Here is an 18576-nt window from a genome sequence, read left to right as displayed (position 1 = left end):
AAAACTGCCTCAAACTTTAATGAAGCAGTGGAGGCACTTGGATTGGATGAGTACAACTACGAGGGTGCAGCTGCGAAGAGTTTTCACTTCTCCCAATCTTATGCCCAAGATTGACCCAGAGCATTTAGTTTAAGAAATGTGCTTTTTACCTTTTTTTTCTGAACATGAAAATGACATTGACAGTGTTTCTGAAACATGTTCTCCTTGCTTTCAAAATCTGCAGTAAACTTTTAAAAAATCATATTATTTTCTGAAAAATTCCTAATATTATGTCTCTTATATTTACCATTTCAAATTGTGATTTCCTAGTTCCTTATATCTAGACCTTTTGTGATTTCAACGATTGAAGACTTCCATATAAAAGATTGATATTTGTTTGCCATTGCGTCTGTATAGCTCTTACATATTGTGATTTCTCAATATTAATTGAGGGTGTAGGCTGCATTCCAAATAGTGTGGAATAAGCTTAGACTGTGCTCTTGAATGTTATCAGTAAGCCATAATCATCTGATTTTTAAACATAGTTTACACCTTATGTTCCCCCGAGTTTCGAGGATACGTATGGTAAGGAATGACAGGACGTATTTTGGGTGCAGGAGTACTTTTACATTAAACTTCTACTCCGATGGAATTTCAAGCCATCTCTCATCATTATTTGGCCATCATAATATTCAATCTACAATTGCAACTGCAAACAATTTGGTGAGTAGGCAAAACAAGTGTCGTTGAGTGTTGAATTGCCTGAATCTCTTCTCTCTTCAGCTAAATGCCACAAAGATACAAGACCATTATTAGCAAATGTATATTTGAAAAAGGGTTGAGAACAACTTCAGCCATTAGTACCGAATTTATGCACCCAAATTCTCAACATGGTAAACATATCAAATGTCGGGGCCATCATTGTCTTCTTTATTATATTCTTAAAATTACTAGCAATACACTCTGAGAATCAACATATTAACTGTTGTAATTTAACAGAAGTATATTGTTTAGATACGAATCCATTCTATGTAATTGACAATCTAATCTATACATGATGATGTGGAAAAGTTATACAATAGCAATGACCAATACATCAAACTAATGATTAACAGGTCTTGTAATTAAGTTGATAGTCCTTTTAGATTGGATTAAAATTACTCCTCCCCACACAGTTCAATATATTACCATGGTATATCTCCCTATCAGTGTAACCATTGCACCTTATTGAGGTGCAATTGATAGTATATGTAAAAATAAATTAATTTCAAAAACTGTTATTTTTTATGTTACTGCAAGTAAAGATTGATAAAATCGAGCCAACATTTTCCATTTTAAAAATGGGTCAAATAGGTAAATGAAGCAAGACAAAGCAAAATGACAATAAATAATGAGAACATTTTGTATGACTTTGTCAAAATGGTAATATTTCTGGTTTCGTACAATTGCAGTAAAATATGAATTTATTTAAAACAATATTTTCATGATATTTTCCTCGTTACCTCATGAAATCATAAAACAGATCATTACACAAAATCTATACTCTTGGAATCAATCTCTTCCATTTCAGAAATGGCAAGACAAGACTTCCCCCTTCAGACTATTAAATTTTACTTTTAGAAGACGAGCTAAACATCAGAGGCATTCAAATGCCCTCCTCAGTAGAGAGGATCTCAAATCCACTACTGTCTTATTGTAGCCATATATGCAGCACATAAGTCACATAGGAAAACATATAGAAGAGGCTTCGTATGGGGAAACTTAGGAAGCAGAAGCTAATGTTCTGGTATCAACAGAGTTCACCATTTGTTATCGTGAACGTGGTGTTGTAATGTTGCAGGGTCCATCTTCCCCTTTTCATCAGAAGGTTTTGCTCAACTCCAAAGCTCCATCCTAGAATTGACCATTAGTGGTAGATTAAGGAATTTTTAACAGCTTTTTCAATTTCACCACAAGTTTCCAATCATCATTGGACAAATCATCCTGAAGAAAAAGAAAAATATTACATATTAGACTTTAAAAATTTGTTCCATCAGCCAAAAATTAAAAACACCAATGCTTTATTATCACAACACATAGTAAATACACTAAACTCATTGTAATGTGGGCATCCAATAACCTTACCCTATAGTTTTCTTTCAATATATCTATGGATCTTCTAGTGAGATGACTCACAAATTCATCCTCCATCTCAAAATGCCTACCAAACATTTTCTGTGCTTCATCAGCGTTGCTCCCAACAATCTGTAAAGTTCGTACGATAATTGATTAACAAAGACATCTCAAAATATAGCATTCAAAATCATAGAAAACTATTAACAACAAAGACAGCATCTAAAAGTACCTTCATGGCCACTTTTTCACCCTTCTTAGCCATGTCAACAGCTTTATGATTGATCTCAATTGAGGCTATTTTGCCAATATCTATGAAATCTTTTGTGGGGACACATAATGGTGTGCCAATCTGTAGATGCAATCACCACATATTGCTTTATACAAACCAGAAACAATAAAACGATATTTTACATGCATAAATCATAATACCAAGAGACTAAAGTTTAGATTCTGACCCTTGCAATGCCTTCGAGAATATCAACACCAACAATTATAGGATCCTTCTTGTTGAAAACACAATTTGGTAAAATGCTCAGGACACAGGGGAAAACAGCATCCTCTGCAGCCTCCTTTTTCCTTTCCTCCTTAAGATTGTCCATATATGCTTTAAACTGGTCAAACAGATGATAAATAATGTCCGCTGCAAATATCTTGACACCAACTTCATCTGCTAGCTCCCGAGCTTCAGGAGTAATTTTGACATCAAATGCCAAAATTGCAGCATACTCTTTTTTCTTTTTCTCAAGCATTACACTCGCACGCATGACATCCTTTTTATGGACAGGCCCAATACCAATTGCACTAACTGGGATGCTCACAGCTGGGGTCTTCAAAAACTCAAGTAAAGCCTCTAAAGATCCAAGAGTTGAAGCTTGAACATAAACTCCTTCCCCGCTTTTGTCAATCCGGGACATTACATTGTTTATATCTTGCATTGCTTCTTCTTTAACATCATCTAAATCATCATCAGGTCCAACAACATATAACTGAGTTCCTGCTATGGCATGCTCAAGACCCTGAAATCAAGAAATTGCACCTAAATTTCATTTTGCCCATATAAATTTAAAATTTTATGCGCAAATGTATTAGATTATTAGCCTCAAATTGATACCTGAGCAGTTAACTTGATTCCCTGTGCTGCCTTTAACTCTTTGTGATGTTGATAAGACCCCTGAAACAAAAGAACATCTTAAGCTAATCAGTATTCTGGATTAGTTGAGTGTGGATTTTTGTATTCTAACAAAGTAGATCACAAATACATTCCATTCTTTATTAAAAGCTTTTCAGATTCTTCAATGCAACCCACAATATTAAGTAATATGGCACCATAAATAAGGCTTTCAAGATTACATACAACCATGAGCTACTCCTAAGGAACATTTCAAATCAAGATCAAAGTTGCCTGGGTCTTGAAATCAAAAGTCAATCTCCTGGCTTATACTCCATAAATATTAATTGTATCCACCCTCCATCCTAATGTTTAAATAATTTACTCCTCGTGTTTGCTCTCATACTATTTGACCATTCAACGTTTACAAAAAAAAATTCTATTATGAGCAATTTCTACATCCAGGGATGCCTTAATGATACTATAGTATGGTATGTCTTTCTGCTTTTCTGGAACTGAATCATGTTGAATAATCAAGAAACAAACCAGGGTGACTACAGGTCAGAAATAACATTTTGAAGAACATTCTAGGGCAATCCTATAGGCTGATGAAGTTTTCAACATGTCTTTCAAACTTACTGATGTCCAAAAAGTTTAAAACCCTAAACAATTGTTATTTCACCCATTTGGTGCGTTGGCCAAACCAGAGGAATCGCAGGCATGAAAGCAAAAGGAGTCATAGGAACAGTAATCAAACTCATTAAAGATAGCAAACATATTTATGTAATGTCTTGTTCAGAAAATTTCATTTATATTGAATCCCAAGCACACAATTATGAATACTACTCAATTTATAAATAAAAACAATATTTAATTTTATTGCTTCTGGATGAAATCAATTCAAAAAAGTTAGCTAACAAGATTGATTCCTTTTTAAATATTATATCTAGAATTCTACTCGAATTCAGATTTATCTTCGGCGGTGGCTAATAAGTTAACTTTCAATTTGTAGCAAAATGAAATTAATTGAATTGTCTTTGAAAGGTGTCAAAAACCATAACAATAGTTATTGACAGCAATTCTGTCTTTTAACACATGAAACTTCCATGCAATCTCTGGATGTTCATCCTAGATCTGAATCAGGGGTTTCCATCCTCTAATTCAGTTATGCAATTCAGAGGAATTCCAGAGCAATTCCAGAGATTAAGGAGTTTCATCCTCAAGTTAGATTGACCCTCAGGGGTCAGTTCCATGTTCAAAGGAGCAATAAATAGATAATTTAAGATGTATTCAATTCATTTGTATTACCTTCTCCTTCCCTTAATGTATTACCTTCTCCTTCCCTTAATGTAGTGGACATAACTTTTCAGTGTTCACATGCCCCTTGACCTTCATTAAAACTTGAAGTTTTGATTTTTATTTAAGCTTCTTATAAGAAATCGCATTGACTTTTCAGATTGGAAATCACATTATATGCTGTTTGCAATTATACCAATGCACACAAATTATGCTTGCAATTTAATGTATTTATGCTACTTGTGTTCCAAATTCTTACCCAACATTTCGGAATCATGGTATACTACCTTTTTTCTCTCAATGAATGAATAGAAATATTGGCAAACGACAGGGCAAGATGGCTGTTCAATAAGGCAAGATACTCTGTTTCCAATCTTACAATCAGCCAGCATTGATTCAATTCTCATCTCTAGTACCCTTAATATTTACTAGTTCTAATAGTTAAATTAAATATGTTTCAGATTTCATCATATTAACAATTGAATTTTACTTATTTATAAGTTTATAATATTATCACTGACTGCTTGAAAGTATATAGATAATAAAATATTTTATCATTAAAAACATCATCAGTGGTCAATGATGATATTATTGTAAACAGTGATATATTATAGGTTTATTAAATTATTTAATACTGCCAATGTGATGCCTAAGGATATTTATATGTCAAAAAGAAGATGCATGTTTACTTCCATTTTATGAGTAGATGTTCATAATTAATATATATTAAAACATTTTTGTATTATTTAGATAATTAGTTTATTATATTTCAATCGTGTTTGTTATTAACAAATGATCAAAGAGATCATTATAAAGAATTTACAAAGTTATAAGAATTATAAGAATAGAAAGTTTCTTATAAGAAACTTAAGAAACGATCTTATCTACAAAGATTTACAAATATTACATAGATGACCATTAAAATAAATAAATAATATTCCAATACCCTACCTTCATTGTTAATCTATCAACAACACCAAGCTGGCCCCTGAATTTAGCAAACTTATTTGGACCAAGAGGCTTGCTGAGAACAGCTTCAGTTTGATCTATTGTTGGAACTTACTGCAACTGAATTAATCTGTCTTCAACCAATTGCCGAATGTAATGACAATTAATATCCACATGTTTAGTTCTTTCATGGAAGACCGGATTCTTGGCAAGTTTTGAGAATTTCCTAATTATCAGTGAGCAAGGGAGTCAGAATTACTTGAGATATGCATATCTGCAAGCATCTAATAATGACAAACTGCCTCACAAACTTTCATAACAACTCCTCGATACTCTGGTCTTGTGGAGGAGAGCGAAACTGCACAATACTTGTTACTAGTCCACGTCACTGCACTAAATCCCAAACTGAACACATATCCAAAGGTTGACATCTTCTTGCCCAAGTTTCACAATCTATATCTGTGAACCCACTAAGTCTAGAACCACAACTCCTAGTGTAAAGAAGTCCCTGATCAGAGGTGCCCTTCACATAACGCAGCACACACTTTGCTACTACCTAGTGTTCAGCCTTGGGAACTGTCATGAGGCTTGAAATGTAGCTCACTGCAAAACTGAGATTAGGTCTAATGGTAGTGAGATAGATGAGATTGCCCACTAGTTGTCTATAAGGGGTTCATCAACAGCAGGAGAATCAGACATGGTTGACAACTGCAGTCCTTTCTCCATAGTCATGTAAACAGGTTTACAATCTTGCATTCAAAACCTATCAAGCAAGTTCGTAGCATACTTGGACTAAGAAATAAAGATTCTACCATCAATCCGCCCCAACACCTAAACAATAATGAAGAATGCCAAATCTGTCATATCAAAATCCTTGCATAGGTCTTGTCTGATTTTTGCAATTAAATGTGTTGAACTGCCAGTAATGATCAAGTCATCCATAGACAACAATAAAGAGATCATCACCAACGCATTTAATATACAAATTATTGTCAGAAGGGCAACGCTTGAAACAATGAGCAACCAAGTATTGGTCAATGTTAATTTACTAGGCTCGAGGGGCCTGTTTGAGTCCATCAAGTTGCACCATGTAGACTTCTTCCTACAATTCACCATTGAGGAAGGTACTGTTAACATCCATCTAATGGACTTTCCATCCAAATGGAGCTGCAATGGCGAGAAGAATGAATTGTACTCATCTTGGCAGTAGGAGCAAAAGTCTCCTCATAGTCAATGACCTTATACACCTATTTGCAGCTAGTGGGATTCTCCCCTAAAGGAAGATTAGAGGGAACTCAAGTGTTGTTCTTCATAAGACTGTTATTTCGCATCCATAGTCTAATCCTACTCTGGAATCCCTTTTACCTTTTTAAATGCTAAAGGCTCATAAATACAAAAAAGGTTGGCCATGAGAGCAAAGTTAACCATATTTTGTTGCTTGTCCTTATTTCTAGAAAATTTACCCTCAATGAGCCATCAGGACAGAGAGCATTGATGGTCTTAGCCCACCTTTAAATCTCAAGAGTAGATGTGCCAACATCAGATGGAGGAGTAATAATTGGAGATGGAGGAAGAGGAACTATTATCAAATACAGAACTATTATCATCCCTCCTAACAGGTGAACCCATTGGTAGACGGGCATCCAAAACAAAAGTCTTCAAAGGTTAATCCTTAAAATTCTACTCAAACAAGGAAAGTTGAAATGGTCATCATTCTTCATCGAAGACAACATCTTGACTGAAGATAAGCCAACCAATATCTACATCAATCAATTGATAAGCCTTATGGTTGTCACCGTATCTAGTAAACATAAGCTTCTGACTCTTGGAATCCAACTTGGCGGACTGGGCATCTGGAATCCATACACGTGCTAAAGAGCCATGGACTTTCAGGTTGTTGATCTTAGGTTTACAACTAGTCCAGGCTTCCTCAAGAATCTTCCCCTTAACTACATGTGTGGGAGACCGATTAAGGAGATATACCACAATAAACAATGCTTTTGCACAATGTTTATCAAGAACACTTGTGTGTTCCATCATAGACCTAGCCAATTTTTTAAAGGTGTGATTGTAACATTCTACAATGTCATTTTGTTGAGGGGTGTGTAGTGTGGTTAATTTATGCTAGGGTGTATGGTGTGATTAACTAATGTTTTATGCCATGTGTATCATAGAAAGTAACAAAAGCAGTAGAACAAAACTCCCCCCCTACTATCAGACCTAAGAGATATAATTTAAAACACCCAATCTCCTTTTCTACTAAGGCCGTAAATTTCTAAAATAAGATTAACACGTGATTTTTGTGTAAGAAAATACATGCACATTTTACGACTAAAATCATCAACAAAAAGTAAGAAATATCTGCACCTGATAATAGGAGTATTCATTGGACCACATATATTAGAATGGACCAATTGTAGTACCTTAGAGGCTCAACACGAGTCACCATTACTAAATGTCTTGTGCTGCTTTCTACCCTAACAAGCTCCACAAACTTGCTGATTTTGAGTTTGATTTTCAGGTAGGCCAAGGACTAAATCATCTCGAACAAGTTGAAAAAGATAGTGAACATTCAACTGACCATACTGTTGATGCCAGAGTCTGCTGATAGATTTGTTGAGAAGGCATGCTCAAAAGAATCATGTGTGTCGACAAGTCTATGTAGACCATGATCCTCAATGCCAGCAACTCCAAAACTATATGACACATGATCAACAATCAAATACGTGTGTATTGGATGCCACCTCAGGCTCATGAGAATGTTGCATAATCTGACACATTAAGATTAGGTTTAGTTCCAAACCAAGAACATAGTATACATTGAGGAAAATGAGATTCCTCCCACCAAACTGGATCTGAACATTGCCCTTGCCAACAACAGTATATTCTTCACCTCCTCCAAATATAACTGAATTAGTAAAGGGAGAAGATTATGTAAACAATGATGCTTGTGAATGAAATGCCGAGAAGCACTAGAATCTATATACCAAGAAGAAGATTATACATGGTCTGCAGGTCTTTTAGGCATGTAGGCATAAAAGGCAAGATCTTTCTGCTCTGTATGCTTAGCAACATCGGCTTTAGGTTGAGACCCTCCCTACTTCAATTATTCAAAAGCCAATTGATTAAGACAATCTTTGACCAAAGGGCCATATTTGTGACAGTAGTGATTGAGCCCTAATTTTTGGGCCTCCATTTGAGCATTTTCTCATTTATTGACTTAGACGCTATAAGTCAATGTCTTCATAGACTTGTTCTCTTCAGTCTAATGGTAAGGTGGAGTAATTTTACTAATACTCAGAAAAGGTTTGCAAAATAATACATCTTGAAATTTGAGTTTCAATTATAATTTTAAGAAAATAAACAAGTTCAAATGGAATCACCTAAGATTTCTGGGAAATGTAGTGCCTGCCCCTAGTTTACATTTTCAAGCTACATTTATGATATGATTGCCAAACTCTTTTAGGCCAATTTATGTTTGATGATTAAGTATTATTATTTTAGAGATTATCAGATGATGTTTACACTCAGTTTATTATATAATGAGATTACTTGGTACTCTATATTTCATACATGTATGATGATTATTCAATGGTTTCAGTTATCGATGATGATTAGTTAGATGGTTTATTATTCCATGTGCTTCTTATGGATACTTACCCCATACTGCATGTGTATGGTGTGCGTGCTGTTTTATTTATGTATGGTGTTTCTGATACGGTTAAGGAAGGGAGTCGTAGTCACCTGCTAGTCGGGATCTACACGATGCACCACTTCCTGCCATTGTCTGTTTAGCTTAGAATATTGTGTTTGTACATGCGTGGATTTTATGCAGGTTGCAAGTACCGGGTATCGACTTCCCTGAATTGTCAGGATGAGCGTACCCTATCGCACTGTCTCAATGGTAAGAGAGGGGAGATAAAGCTCTTAAGTCCAAATCCTAAACCCTTTAGCCAATTGTCCTAATTAATAATTAGGACAAGTATCTGAGTTAAGTACCCTCCGAATGCATCAAATGATGTAATTTTGTGATTATAACCCTTTTGTTTGATTTGGTATGTATTTTTCCATAGTGGGTTTTCGTATGTTGCTTTATGAGTCCTTGGTGTATTTTTTTCTATAAATTAAGTCTAATTAAAAAGACTAATAAATGATTTAATTTAATAAGAAATTATTATGATATCTTTATATTTAATTAATTAATTAATTAATTAAATAAAAGAATTAAAGTTGGAAATTAAAGTTCAAGATATATTTAGAACAGGATAATATTTATTTAATTTAATAATAATATATTTGGAGTTCATTTTTAAATAAATGCTAAATATTATTGTTATTTAAATTAATTAAATATGTTATCAATTAAGTTCTAAAATAAATTAAAAAGTTGAAAGATATTAATTTATTAAGAATTCTAGATCGCATGATCTAAACATGAGTTAAATATAAGAATTAAATTAAAAGATTAAATTATAAAAATTAATAATGTTATTTTAATTTCTTAAAAGTGCACATAAGATTTAAAGTAATAAATTAATTAAGAGTTCAAGTCAAGTGAAATTTTAAATAAAGTTATTTAATAATTCAACTTAATGTGCATGAAAGTTGAATGCAAAAGAATAAGAAAAGATAATAAAAGTTAAATTGGAGTTAACTGAGTTGTGCAAAGAGCCTTCTCGGGTAAACGCACAAATAGTGCCCCGAATTGAGGAGAAATTGCTTATCACAACTTTGGGGGTTCATTTTTGAGATAGACGAATTTGGACAGGAATTTTTGGGAGACAATTTTTGGAAGCAAATTTCAGAAGGCTGATACGAAGAAAGTCTTCGAGGGGAAGGTTATTGATAGAAGCGAATTCGCATACAGTTCCTGGAGATTGCATAATAGCATCAGGATCAGGTAAGGTCTTGTGTTTTGACTATCAATTAAATATGCAATTATCCCTTCCTGTCTTCTTCGTGTCTGGGGTTTGTAGATCTGAATTCTCTGTGATGAAAGTTTTAACTGTTCAATATTGTGAATTTATTAATTGTTCGTCAATAATTTCTGTATCCATGAAGACTGGATGAATTATTAGAGCCCTTGTTTTCCTGATTTAGAAATTGAGATTTGATTAGGTAAGTGTTTGAGTGTAAAATTGAAAGTTTTTAAATAAATATATATATATTCCCTTTGGAGGGAATTGTTTTAATATAATTAAACTAAAACTAATTAAAATAAAACTTAATTTGTTTTTTTTTTTTAAAAAAAAAATTGTTAAAAAAATATATATATATACAAAAAAAAAATAATATATAAAAATTATATTAAATAGTTTGAAGTGGGGCGGGGCCACCACTTCCCACGCCCCACAGCCACGCTGCCGCGGCAGGTGGTACTGCTGCGCAGCAGCAGTAACACCTGCGGCCGCAGGGAATGGCAGGCCGGCGGGCCTTTAAACACGCTGTTTATTTTTTTAATAAAAACAAAATAAATTTCGACTTTTTTTTTTTTTGAAAATTTTTTTTTTTTTTTAAATGTTTTAATTAATATTATTATATTTTAATTTAAAATTTATTAAATTTTAAATTATACTGAAATTTTATTATTATTTATTAATAATTTTATAAATAAATAAATTATTAATAAATATAATATGAAGTTTTTTTTTATGTATCACTAATTAATTTTATTTAAATTTTGATTTAAATAAAGATTAATTAAAATCGAAAACTTGTTTAAGCAAGTTTGATATTAAAATACTGTTTTCAATAAATGTAAAGATTATTATAATCAAAGATCAACAAGTATTCTTATTAATTTAAATATTACCCTCAGATTGTTTTAGGACTCTGACTTAAGAACAATTAGGGGTAATTAGGTGTTTCATTTGGATATAGGAACGGGATAATTGGTAAAGGTGAACTATGGGTTCTATCTGTTTAAAACATACGTTCAACTGGAAATGGAAACCTCACATTAACTCAATAGTATTTTATCAATCAAATTGATCTATAAGACTTTTTACTTGAAAATAAACACTGATAACTGAAACCTTATTGTTTAACTCAACTGTATGTTTTCAAATCAAAACCAATTGTGTGACTATGATGTTTTTCTATATATTGTCCATGCTTTGAGTGTTATGGGGTTGGTTTAGCGTTGACCAGTTTAGGTTGTTACCAGAGGCTCGGGGTTGTGAATGTGATGTCATGATGATTTGGTTTCGATCTTTCTTAACCTGACCATGGTAATGTGATGAAGTGCTCTATGACATGATTGTGTTACTGTTTGTTGTTGTTGTCCACTTTCCTTGTGTGAAGCTGAGGTGTATATATTTGAGAATACCTAACTTAACCATTTTTGAGTCTCGATCAATTATATGTGATAACCATTTCTGAGTCTCGATCAGTTATACTTGTATTACTTTCTGGTTGCTCATTAGAGAACCATTGGATTTTGTGACTTATCATTGATGCCTTCAGTTGCTGATAGAGAACTGTCGTGATTACATGATTACTATTTGATGTTATCTGTTGCTCATGAAGAACTGATATAATTTGTGGATTATCTTTTTATGATGTTTTTCAGTTGCTCGTATAGGACTGAGATGGTTTTATTATGATTCTTTGTTTTACGAGTTCATGAGCTAGGGTAGGTTATCTATGTGTAGAGTCGGGAAGTGGCTTGCAATGGGGGTCGGAGCCCTAAGAGGCTACCTTGAGAAACCCATTGTAAGTCGTTTTTTTTAATAAGTGAAAACATTTACACTAAATGAGAGAAAATGAACCTAACAAGATAATTGTATGTTCTCTCCCATGCCATGAGTGCTAGTACAGACTAGGATGGGGTAGAGAGAACGCTTGGTTACGACCTTGCATTCCATAGTATGCCTCGTCAGTACGAGAGGATACTAGTGGCCGCAGGATCAGTAGGGACCCGGGATTCCTAAGGGATTGCTCGGGTAACTTCTACATGACTTTTGCGATGACACTTTCCCGCTTGCATATTAGGTTTCCTACGTGTCTTGTGGTACCTCTGGGATTTAGATGTCGATCTTTTTAGGAACCCTTGAGTTAGCATACTTATAGGATTTCCTGGACTTAGAGAGTATTTATGATTATAGGTTTTGTTATCCTATTTGGGGACTTGAGACTATCTCCTCAGCGCGGTGGGAGTGGACCATTTAGGTTCCACGCGGTCGGGTGGTAGTGCTTTTACTCTTACCATTGAGATCCGTTCCATGGTCACCGTGGCTGGAGTTTTCGTGATTGGCATTTACCTTCACTATGTTCTTGGATTATTATGATGAATGGTTAGATTTTATGATAGATGTTTTATCATTATGGATGTATGGATGTATCATGTATGGTGAATAGTTTCATATATTCTTACTGTACTTTGTATCATGGATTTGAGGATGTTGTATCTTGATCTTTACATATGTATATTCTTTTAAGCCTTTCATACCCTGTGACATGTACAGTGGATGATTGAGCATTCCGAATTAATTTGCCAAAGAGCATTCGGAACAAATGTATATTATGGACATTGGAGTTTTTGATTATTCTTTCATATGTATGTGATAGTTGTTAGACTTAGAATTAATTAAATTTAAACGTGACTCAACGTCTTGGGATCGTTAAGAAATGTAACTTGCAATGTATGTTTGTCGATGATTACATGTCATTGCTTCCGCTACTATGTGTTTGATGTGTATGTCATACTTTCTTATTTTTTTTATTTTTTTTTTAAAAAAAAATGTTTAGCAAACTTAGTGAAACTTTAGGTTAATTCTTTTGGATCCCTTGGCGGGGCGTTACAGGAAAAGACACCATCATATGGCTCACTCTGTTGTACAATTGCCCCTAACCAGCTTGTGAAGATTTATGATTTGGTCAACTAGATATGATGGTTATAATTAGTTTACCATTTGTCTCTGATATTGTTCAAAGAGCCTTCAAGAAAGGAGATGTTAAAACAAAGCTTAAAGTCAGACAGAAACTCCCCTGATGTTCTGATATATGGTGATACCACCCATAGTATTGAAATTATCATAAGATTCTTAGTGGACCAATAAAAGTAATGGAGGTCAACCATGTTTTTGACATGGTGACATATACAAACAAACTATGACCACTATACTTGCAATGAATTAATTTTCTGGCAAGAAGTGTCGAAATAAAACAGTGAATGTAGGCAATAAAATACAGTAAGAAGGGGCCTCTCGAATGTCACACAAGCACCATATTTCAAAGACGATACATACAGATATGCTTCTATGTCATTAGGAGACAATCAGATTTGTCTGTTTCAACATATAAGCGTGGTTGTGCGTCTTCAGTCACCTTGATATTCATTACTAAGCCTTTATGACTCAGGAATCCTGAACCCCATAAGCACTAAGTCTGTATGAATATGTTCAGAGATTGGAAATTACTATGGATATAGTTGGAGGTTCATAAAAATATTATTGAGAAGTCTCTGGAGTCGCGCCTCTCCTATTTCTCAAACATTCATGAATTTATTCGAAAGATTGTTCTTCATCCGAAAGAAACCACATTTCTAAAAATATAATTGGAGTGGAAAAAGCTTATGCAAATATAGATTGCCTCCATCCATCTTAAAAGAATACTAGCTATCCTTCCCATGATGTATTGCCTCCCTCTCATACTGCCAAGGCCTTCCCAATAGCAGATGTCAAGCATCCATGGGAAGCACATCACATAGGATCTTATCCTGATATTTTCCAATAGTGATATCTGCCCAAACTTGTTCACTCACTAGGATGTTCTGCCCTTTGTTCAACCAAGTCACTTTATGAGGACATACATGTGGTATCTATGTCAAACCAAGTTTTTGTACTGCCTCCTCTGGCATGGCATTTTTAGTAGACCCTAAGTCTATGATTACTTTGCATACCTTACCTAGTATTTTGCGAGTAGTCCTAAATAATTTTCTTCTCTGAGTGGGTTCCTCTTTTACTGGTTCCTTCACTAAAACTCTCCTCAACATGAGATTCTCTCCCTTCTATACAGCAAGATCCACTTCACCTGCTTTTTGATTATCCTCTTCTTGGATGTAGGTGATTTTCTTCTCTCCAAGAGATGAGGATGCCTTCTCTGGACATCTACAGGCAGGATGCCCCAACTTGCCACAGTTGTAACACTTCATATTGCTGCCTCTGTTGTTGCTTCCATATCTGCCTTTGCCACCATTGTTGGATCCTTTGCCTCTACTAGAGGCTCCCCTTTGACTGGTCTCACTGACCTGCTCATTCCACTTAGACTCCCCATAGCCTTTATGCTCATTAGTGCTTCCACTAAACACTCCTCTTGAGCCACCTCTAAAGTCTCTACCTCTACCCCTGTTCTTGGAACTTGAGTCCCCATTCTTCCAAAGTTCATCTTCCACTTTTCTAGCCATTTGAAAACAGCTCTGCAATGTGGTGAGATTAAACAAACTCAACTCATCTTGGATAGATCACTTAAGGCCATTTAGGTATCTAGCCACCTTGATGCTCTCTGCGTCTTGTACCCTTGATCTTAGGGCCAATTTTTGAAACTCCTTAGTATAGGTAGCCACATCAAGATCCTTCTGTTTGACATTCTGCCTCTGCTTGTGAATCTGAATCTCATAGTCTTCCAACAAATAAGTCTCTTTTATCTTTGCCACCATTGCCTTCCAGTTAGCTATAGGTTTATTCCCTTCACTCTCACTTTCCTCTTACACAAACTTCCCCCATGTCAATGCTTGACCTTTCAATCCGGACTTTGCAAATCTCACCTTTTAAGCCTCTATTGTCCCTTCAAATTCGATGTAGTTCTCAATGCTCTCAAGCCATTCTAGGACCACCTCTGCATCCATCTTGCCATGGAAAAGTGAGAACTTTTCTAAGCTCTTTCCTCCAAAAGCCTTGAGGGCTTTGAGGAATGGTTCTTGTTCACCAAGTGGAGGATCTGGTTCAGGTATCTCATCCTCCAAACTCACCTTCTCCATACCCTTGCCAAAGTCTTCATCTTCCTTAGCTTGGGCTGCATCTTCCATCTCTTTTATCTTATCTTTCATCTCCTCTATGGCCTCATCAAGGATGAGGTTTTCTCTTCTATGAGCTTCTTTTGTTCATCTACTTCCTTTGCCAACTCTGCATTGGTAACCATCTTTGAAGATCCACTTGACTCAGTGGAATACAGCATACCACCACAAGCCACAATCTTATGGCTCTGATACCACTTTGATGGGGAGCTTCTTTACTCTAGAGCCCCTATTAGCCCACTTCGGGTTGCTATCCCAATCCCAACCTAGAGGACTCCTTCCCAATTCCCTTTTACTAAGAAACTCACCCAACAATTCAGTTTTCCATCCTCTCCCTTCAATTCACCAACTATGCACTATTTGGCCTAAAATGCCAAAACTTCACCAAGTGAACATAAAAGGCCAAAATCAGGTTTGAACCGTCATTTTGAGGTTCTTGTTACTTTTCCTAGCATTTTGCATCATTCTTTCAAGTTTCACACTCACACATCTCCATATTGCCTAGTTAGCCCTTGTAGCCCTAAAGCCCCTATTAGCCCTCCTAGAAACAAGGAATGTGTAATAACTCACAAAAACACTTAACAAGGCCACTTGGTGTCTTTAGGACTTAGCTTCCTATTGACCTAGACTTGAAGATTTTTTAGGTCTTAGGCTCCTGTGATGACCGTACAGTATGGCTTCAAAAAACCCTCATTTTAAGGGTTTCAAAGGCAATGACCAAGAATTCTTCACTACTGGCTTCAAACTCCATTTCCAACCTCCTCCTTTGAGTTATGATCCCTTAACACTTTACTCCTTCATTGCCCAATCAAGATTGGCACGTGCCAATCCACTATTCTTCTCAAAATTCCAATTCAAGCTTTAATTGCACCTTGCCAAGCTTACATTGCTTGCCTAGGGCTCGCTTGAAAAATTAGCTTCCTGACTTGCACAAACCCCAAAATTGATATGTACACTATTTACAAAGGGTATTGCTTGGTTTCCAAGAGCCATGGTGTTTTGACCAAGGAAACTCAAGCTACACCCATTTTCATGCTGGCAATGCAAAACTGGACAGTAGGAACACCAAAACTAATTAATTTTCTAAACCCTAACAAATGAAAGCTTGAAACCAAAACAAGTATGCACAAATTCAAGACATGATTCCAAGACTATTCTATTCAAAACAATCTGCTGTTCAATCCAATTCCTCTATTCAATCCTCCAAAACCACGTTCTTGTTCACAAAATTGCTCTGTTACAGGTATTGTCCATACATCTAACTATCCAAACCCTGGAAATGAGTTGAAGAAGGTTTAAATAGACTTCCTCCTCTATTCTGGCCTTCAATTCGAACCATAACTACCTAAGTAGTTCGTTCTTCCAATATTGTACAAAAAGTTGTTAAGCAATTTTGCAAAAATTGCATAATTGTCAATGCAACTTTTTGACAACTTTTGCAATTTTGCACATTGGGCCTTCAAACTTGGCCAATATGTTACCAAACCTCCTAAAATGACGTTAGTAAAACTAAGGACCACCCTTACACACTTCTTGCCCCCTTTTGAGGCATTTTTCCACATTTTGCCTCTTAGAGCAATTCTCAAGCAATTTTGCCTAATAGGACCTAATTGTCAAAACTTGACTTACATTCCAAATCCTACCTAATCAAACCTCCTAATCACACCTTGGGACTTTATTCTTAATCCTTATTCCCTTAATGGTTGGTTAGACCATTCACTAAACAAAAATGCATTATGTTTCCTCTTTACCCCCTAGGTGCTCTTGCACCATTCATACTCTCAAGAAACTAAATGAATTCAACAATACTAGTAGAGCTCTAGCCTTAAGACGTCAACTGTTGCGTGTGAGAACGGCTAGAGGTCAATCAATAGTTTCATATTTTATGAAGATTAATAAGTTAAAGGACCACGTGCAATTAAAGAGTCTTTTGCAAATAAGGGTTTAGTTAAGCTTGCTATGAATGGACTTCCCCACTCTAGGGAATCCTTCATTCAAGATGTCAATGGGAGAGATCAGCTTCCAAAATTTGGCAGGCTGATTGCATTCAAGAAGAATGCAGATTAGAAGCTAGAGGAAACGGATGTAAAAGACGTCATGAAGATGATCATGTACTTGTGGTCCACACCTCAAAAGGAAAAGGAAAGAAAGGGAACGTTTACAAGAACTTTGAGTCATCTCCTGACTCCAAGAAAAAGACAAAGATCTTAGTAAGATCTAATGCTTCAGATGTGATAAATATAAACAATTTGCTAGTGATTGTACCTCTAGACCAAAGCCTTGACAAGCAGCTGCTGCAAATGTAGGACAGTATTCCCCTCAAAGTAAGTCAAGTGAGAGCTCTAAAGGATTCTTCTTTATTTTTGCACTAAAATAATCGAAAGATTATCTTGTATATTGAATAATCAATGAATGAATTACAACAAGCTTACAAGCTCATATATACAAAACGTATATACAGAAAATAGAAACTATATACATACGATAGATAGAGTAATATTAGAAATATTCTAATACCCTCCCATAATGCTTAATCTATCAATAACACCAATAGCCTCCCTAAATTTTACATATTTATCAGAACTGAGAGACTTGGTGAAGATATTAGCAGACTGCTCTAAGGTGGGAACATACAGCAACTGAATAGATTTGTCTTCAACCAGTTGACAAATGTAATGACAATGTGTTTCGACATGTTTGGTTTGTTCATGGAAGACCGGATTCTTTGCGAGTTTGAGTAGTCCCTAATTATCACAAAATATAGGAGTCAGTCCTGATTGAGGAATGTGCATATCTGCAAGCATCTGCCGAAGCCAAACTGCCTCACAAGCTGCCCTAACTGCTCCCCGATACTCTACTTCAGTCGAAGACAGGGCCACCACCTGTTGCTTCTTACTAGTCCATGTCACAGCAACAGATCCTAAAACACATATCCAGCGGTAGACTTGCGATCATCAACAGAGCCGGCCCAATTTGAATTTGTGCAGCCACATAGAGTAGAATCAGACTTCTGAGTGTATAGAAGACCATAATCAAGAGTACCACTCGCATAGCGCAGGACAGCTTTGCAGCTATCCAATGGTCAGTCTTGGGTGCTGTCACAAAGCGGGAGACA

The 18576-nt window shown here is 35.5% G+C and overlaps 1 protein-coding gene across 1 annotated transcript in view; it reads right to left on the bottom strand.

Moving 5' to 3' along the window:
* Positions 1 to 1357: 1357 nt before the first annotated feature.
* LOC149541273 (uncharacterized) overlaps positions 1358 to 18576 on the bottom strand; it is a 37251-nt gene continuing 20032 nt past the window's right edge. The window contains exons 7-11 of the mRNA XM_089796569.1: positions 3206 to 3265; positions 2550 to 3110; positions 2324 to 2443; positions 2104 to 2223; positions 1358 to 1962 (exon numbers count right to left, since the gene is read on the bottom strand). Of these exons, the coding sequence (XP_089652695.1) occupies positions 1897 to 1962; positions 2104 to 2223; positions 2324 to 2443; positions 2550 to 3110; positions 3206 to 3265 (927 nt within the window). The 3' untranslated portion in view covers positions 1358 to 1896. The remainder of the gene's footprint in view (positions 1963 to 2103; positions 2224 to 2323; positions 2444 to 2549; positions 3111 to 3205; positions 3266 to 18576) is intronic.

This window comes from Cupressus sempervirens, chromosome 8, assembly GCF_028749045.1.
Source record: "Cupressus sempervirens isolate cs-2001-9-10 chromosome 8, ASM2874904v1, whole genome shotgun sequence".
NCBI lineage: Eukaryota > Viridiplantae > Streptophyta > Pinopsida > Cupressales > Cupressaceae > Cupressus > Cupressus sempervirens.
The sequence above is the reverse complement of the archived record's forward strand: the minus strand, read 5'-3'. Positions and strand labels throughout refer to the sequence as shown.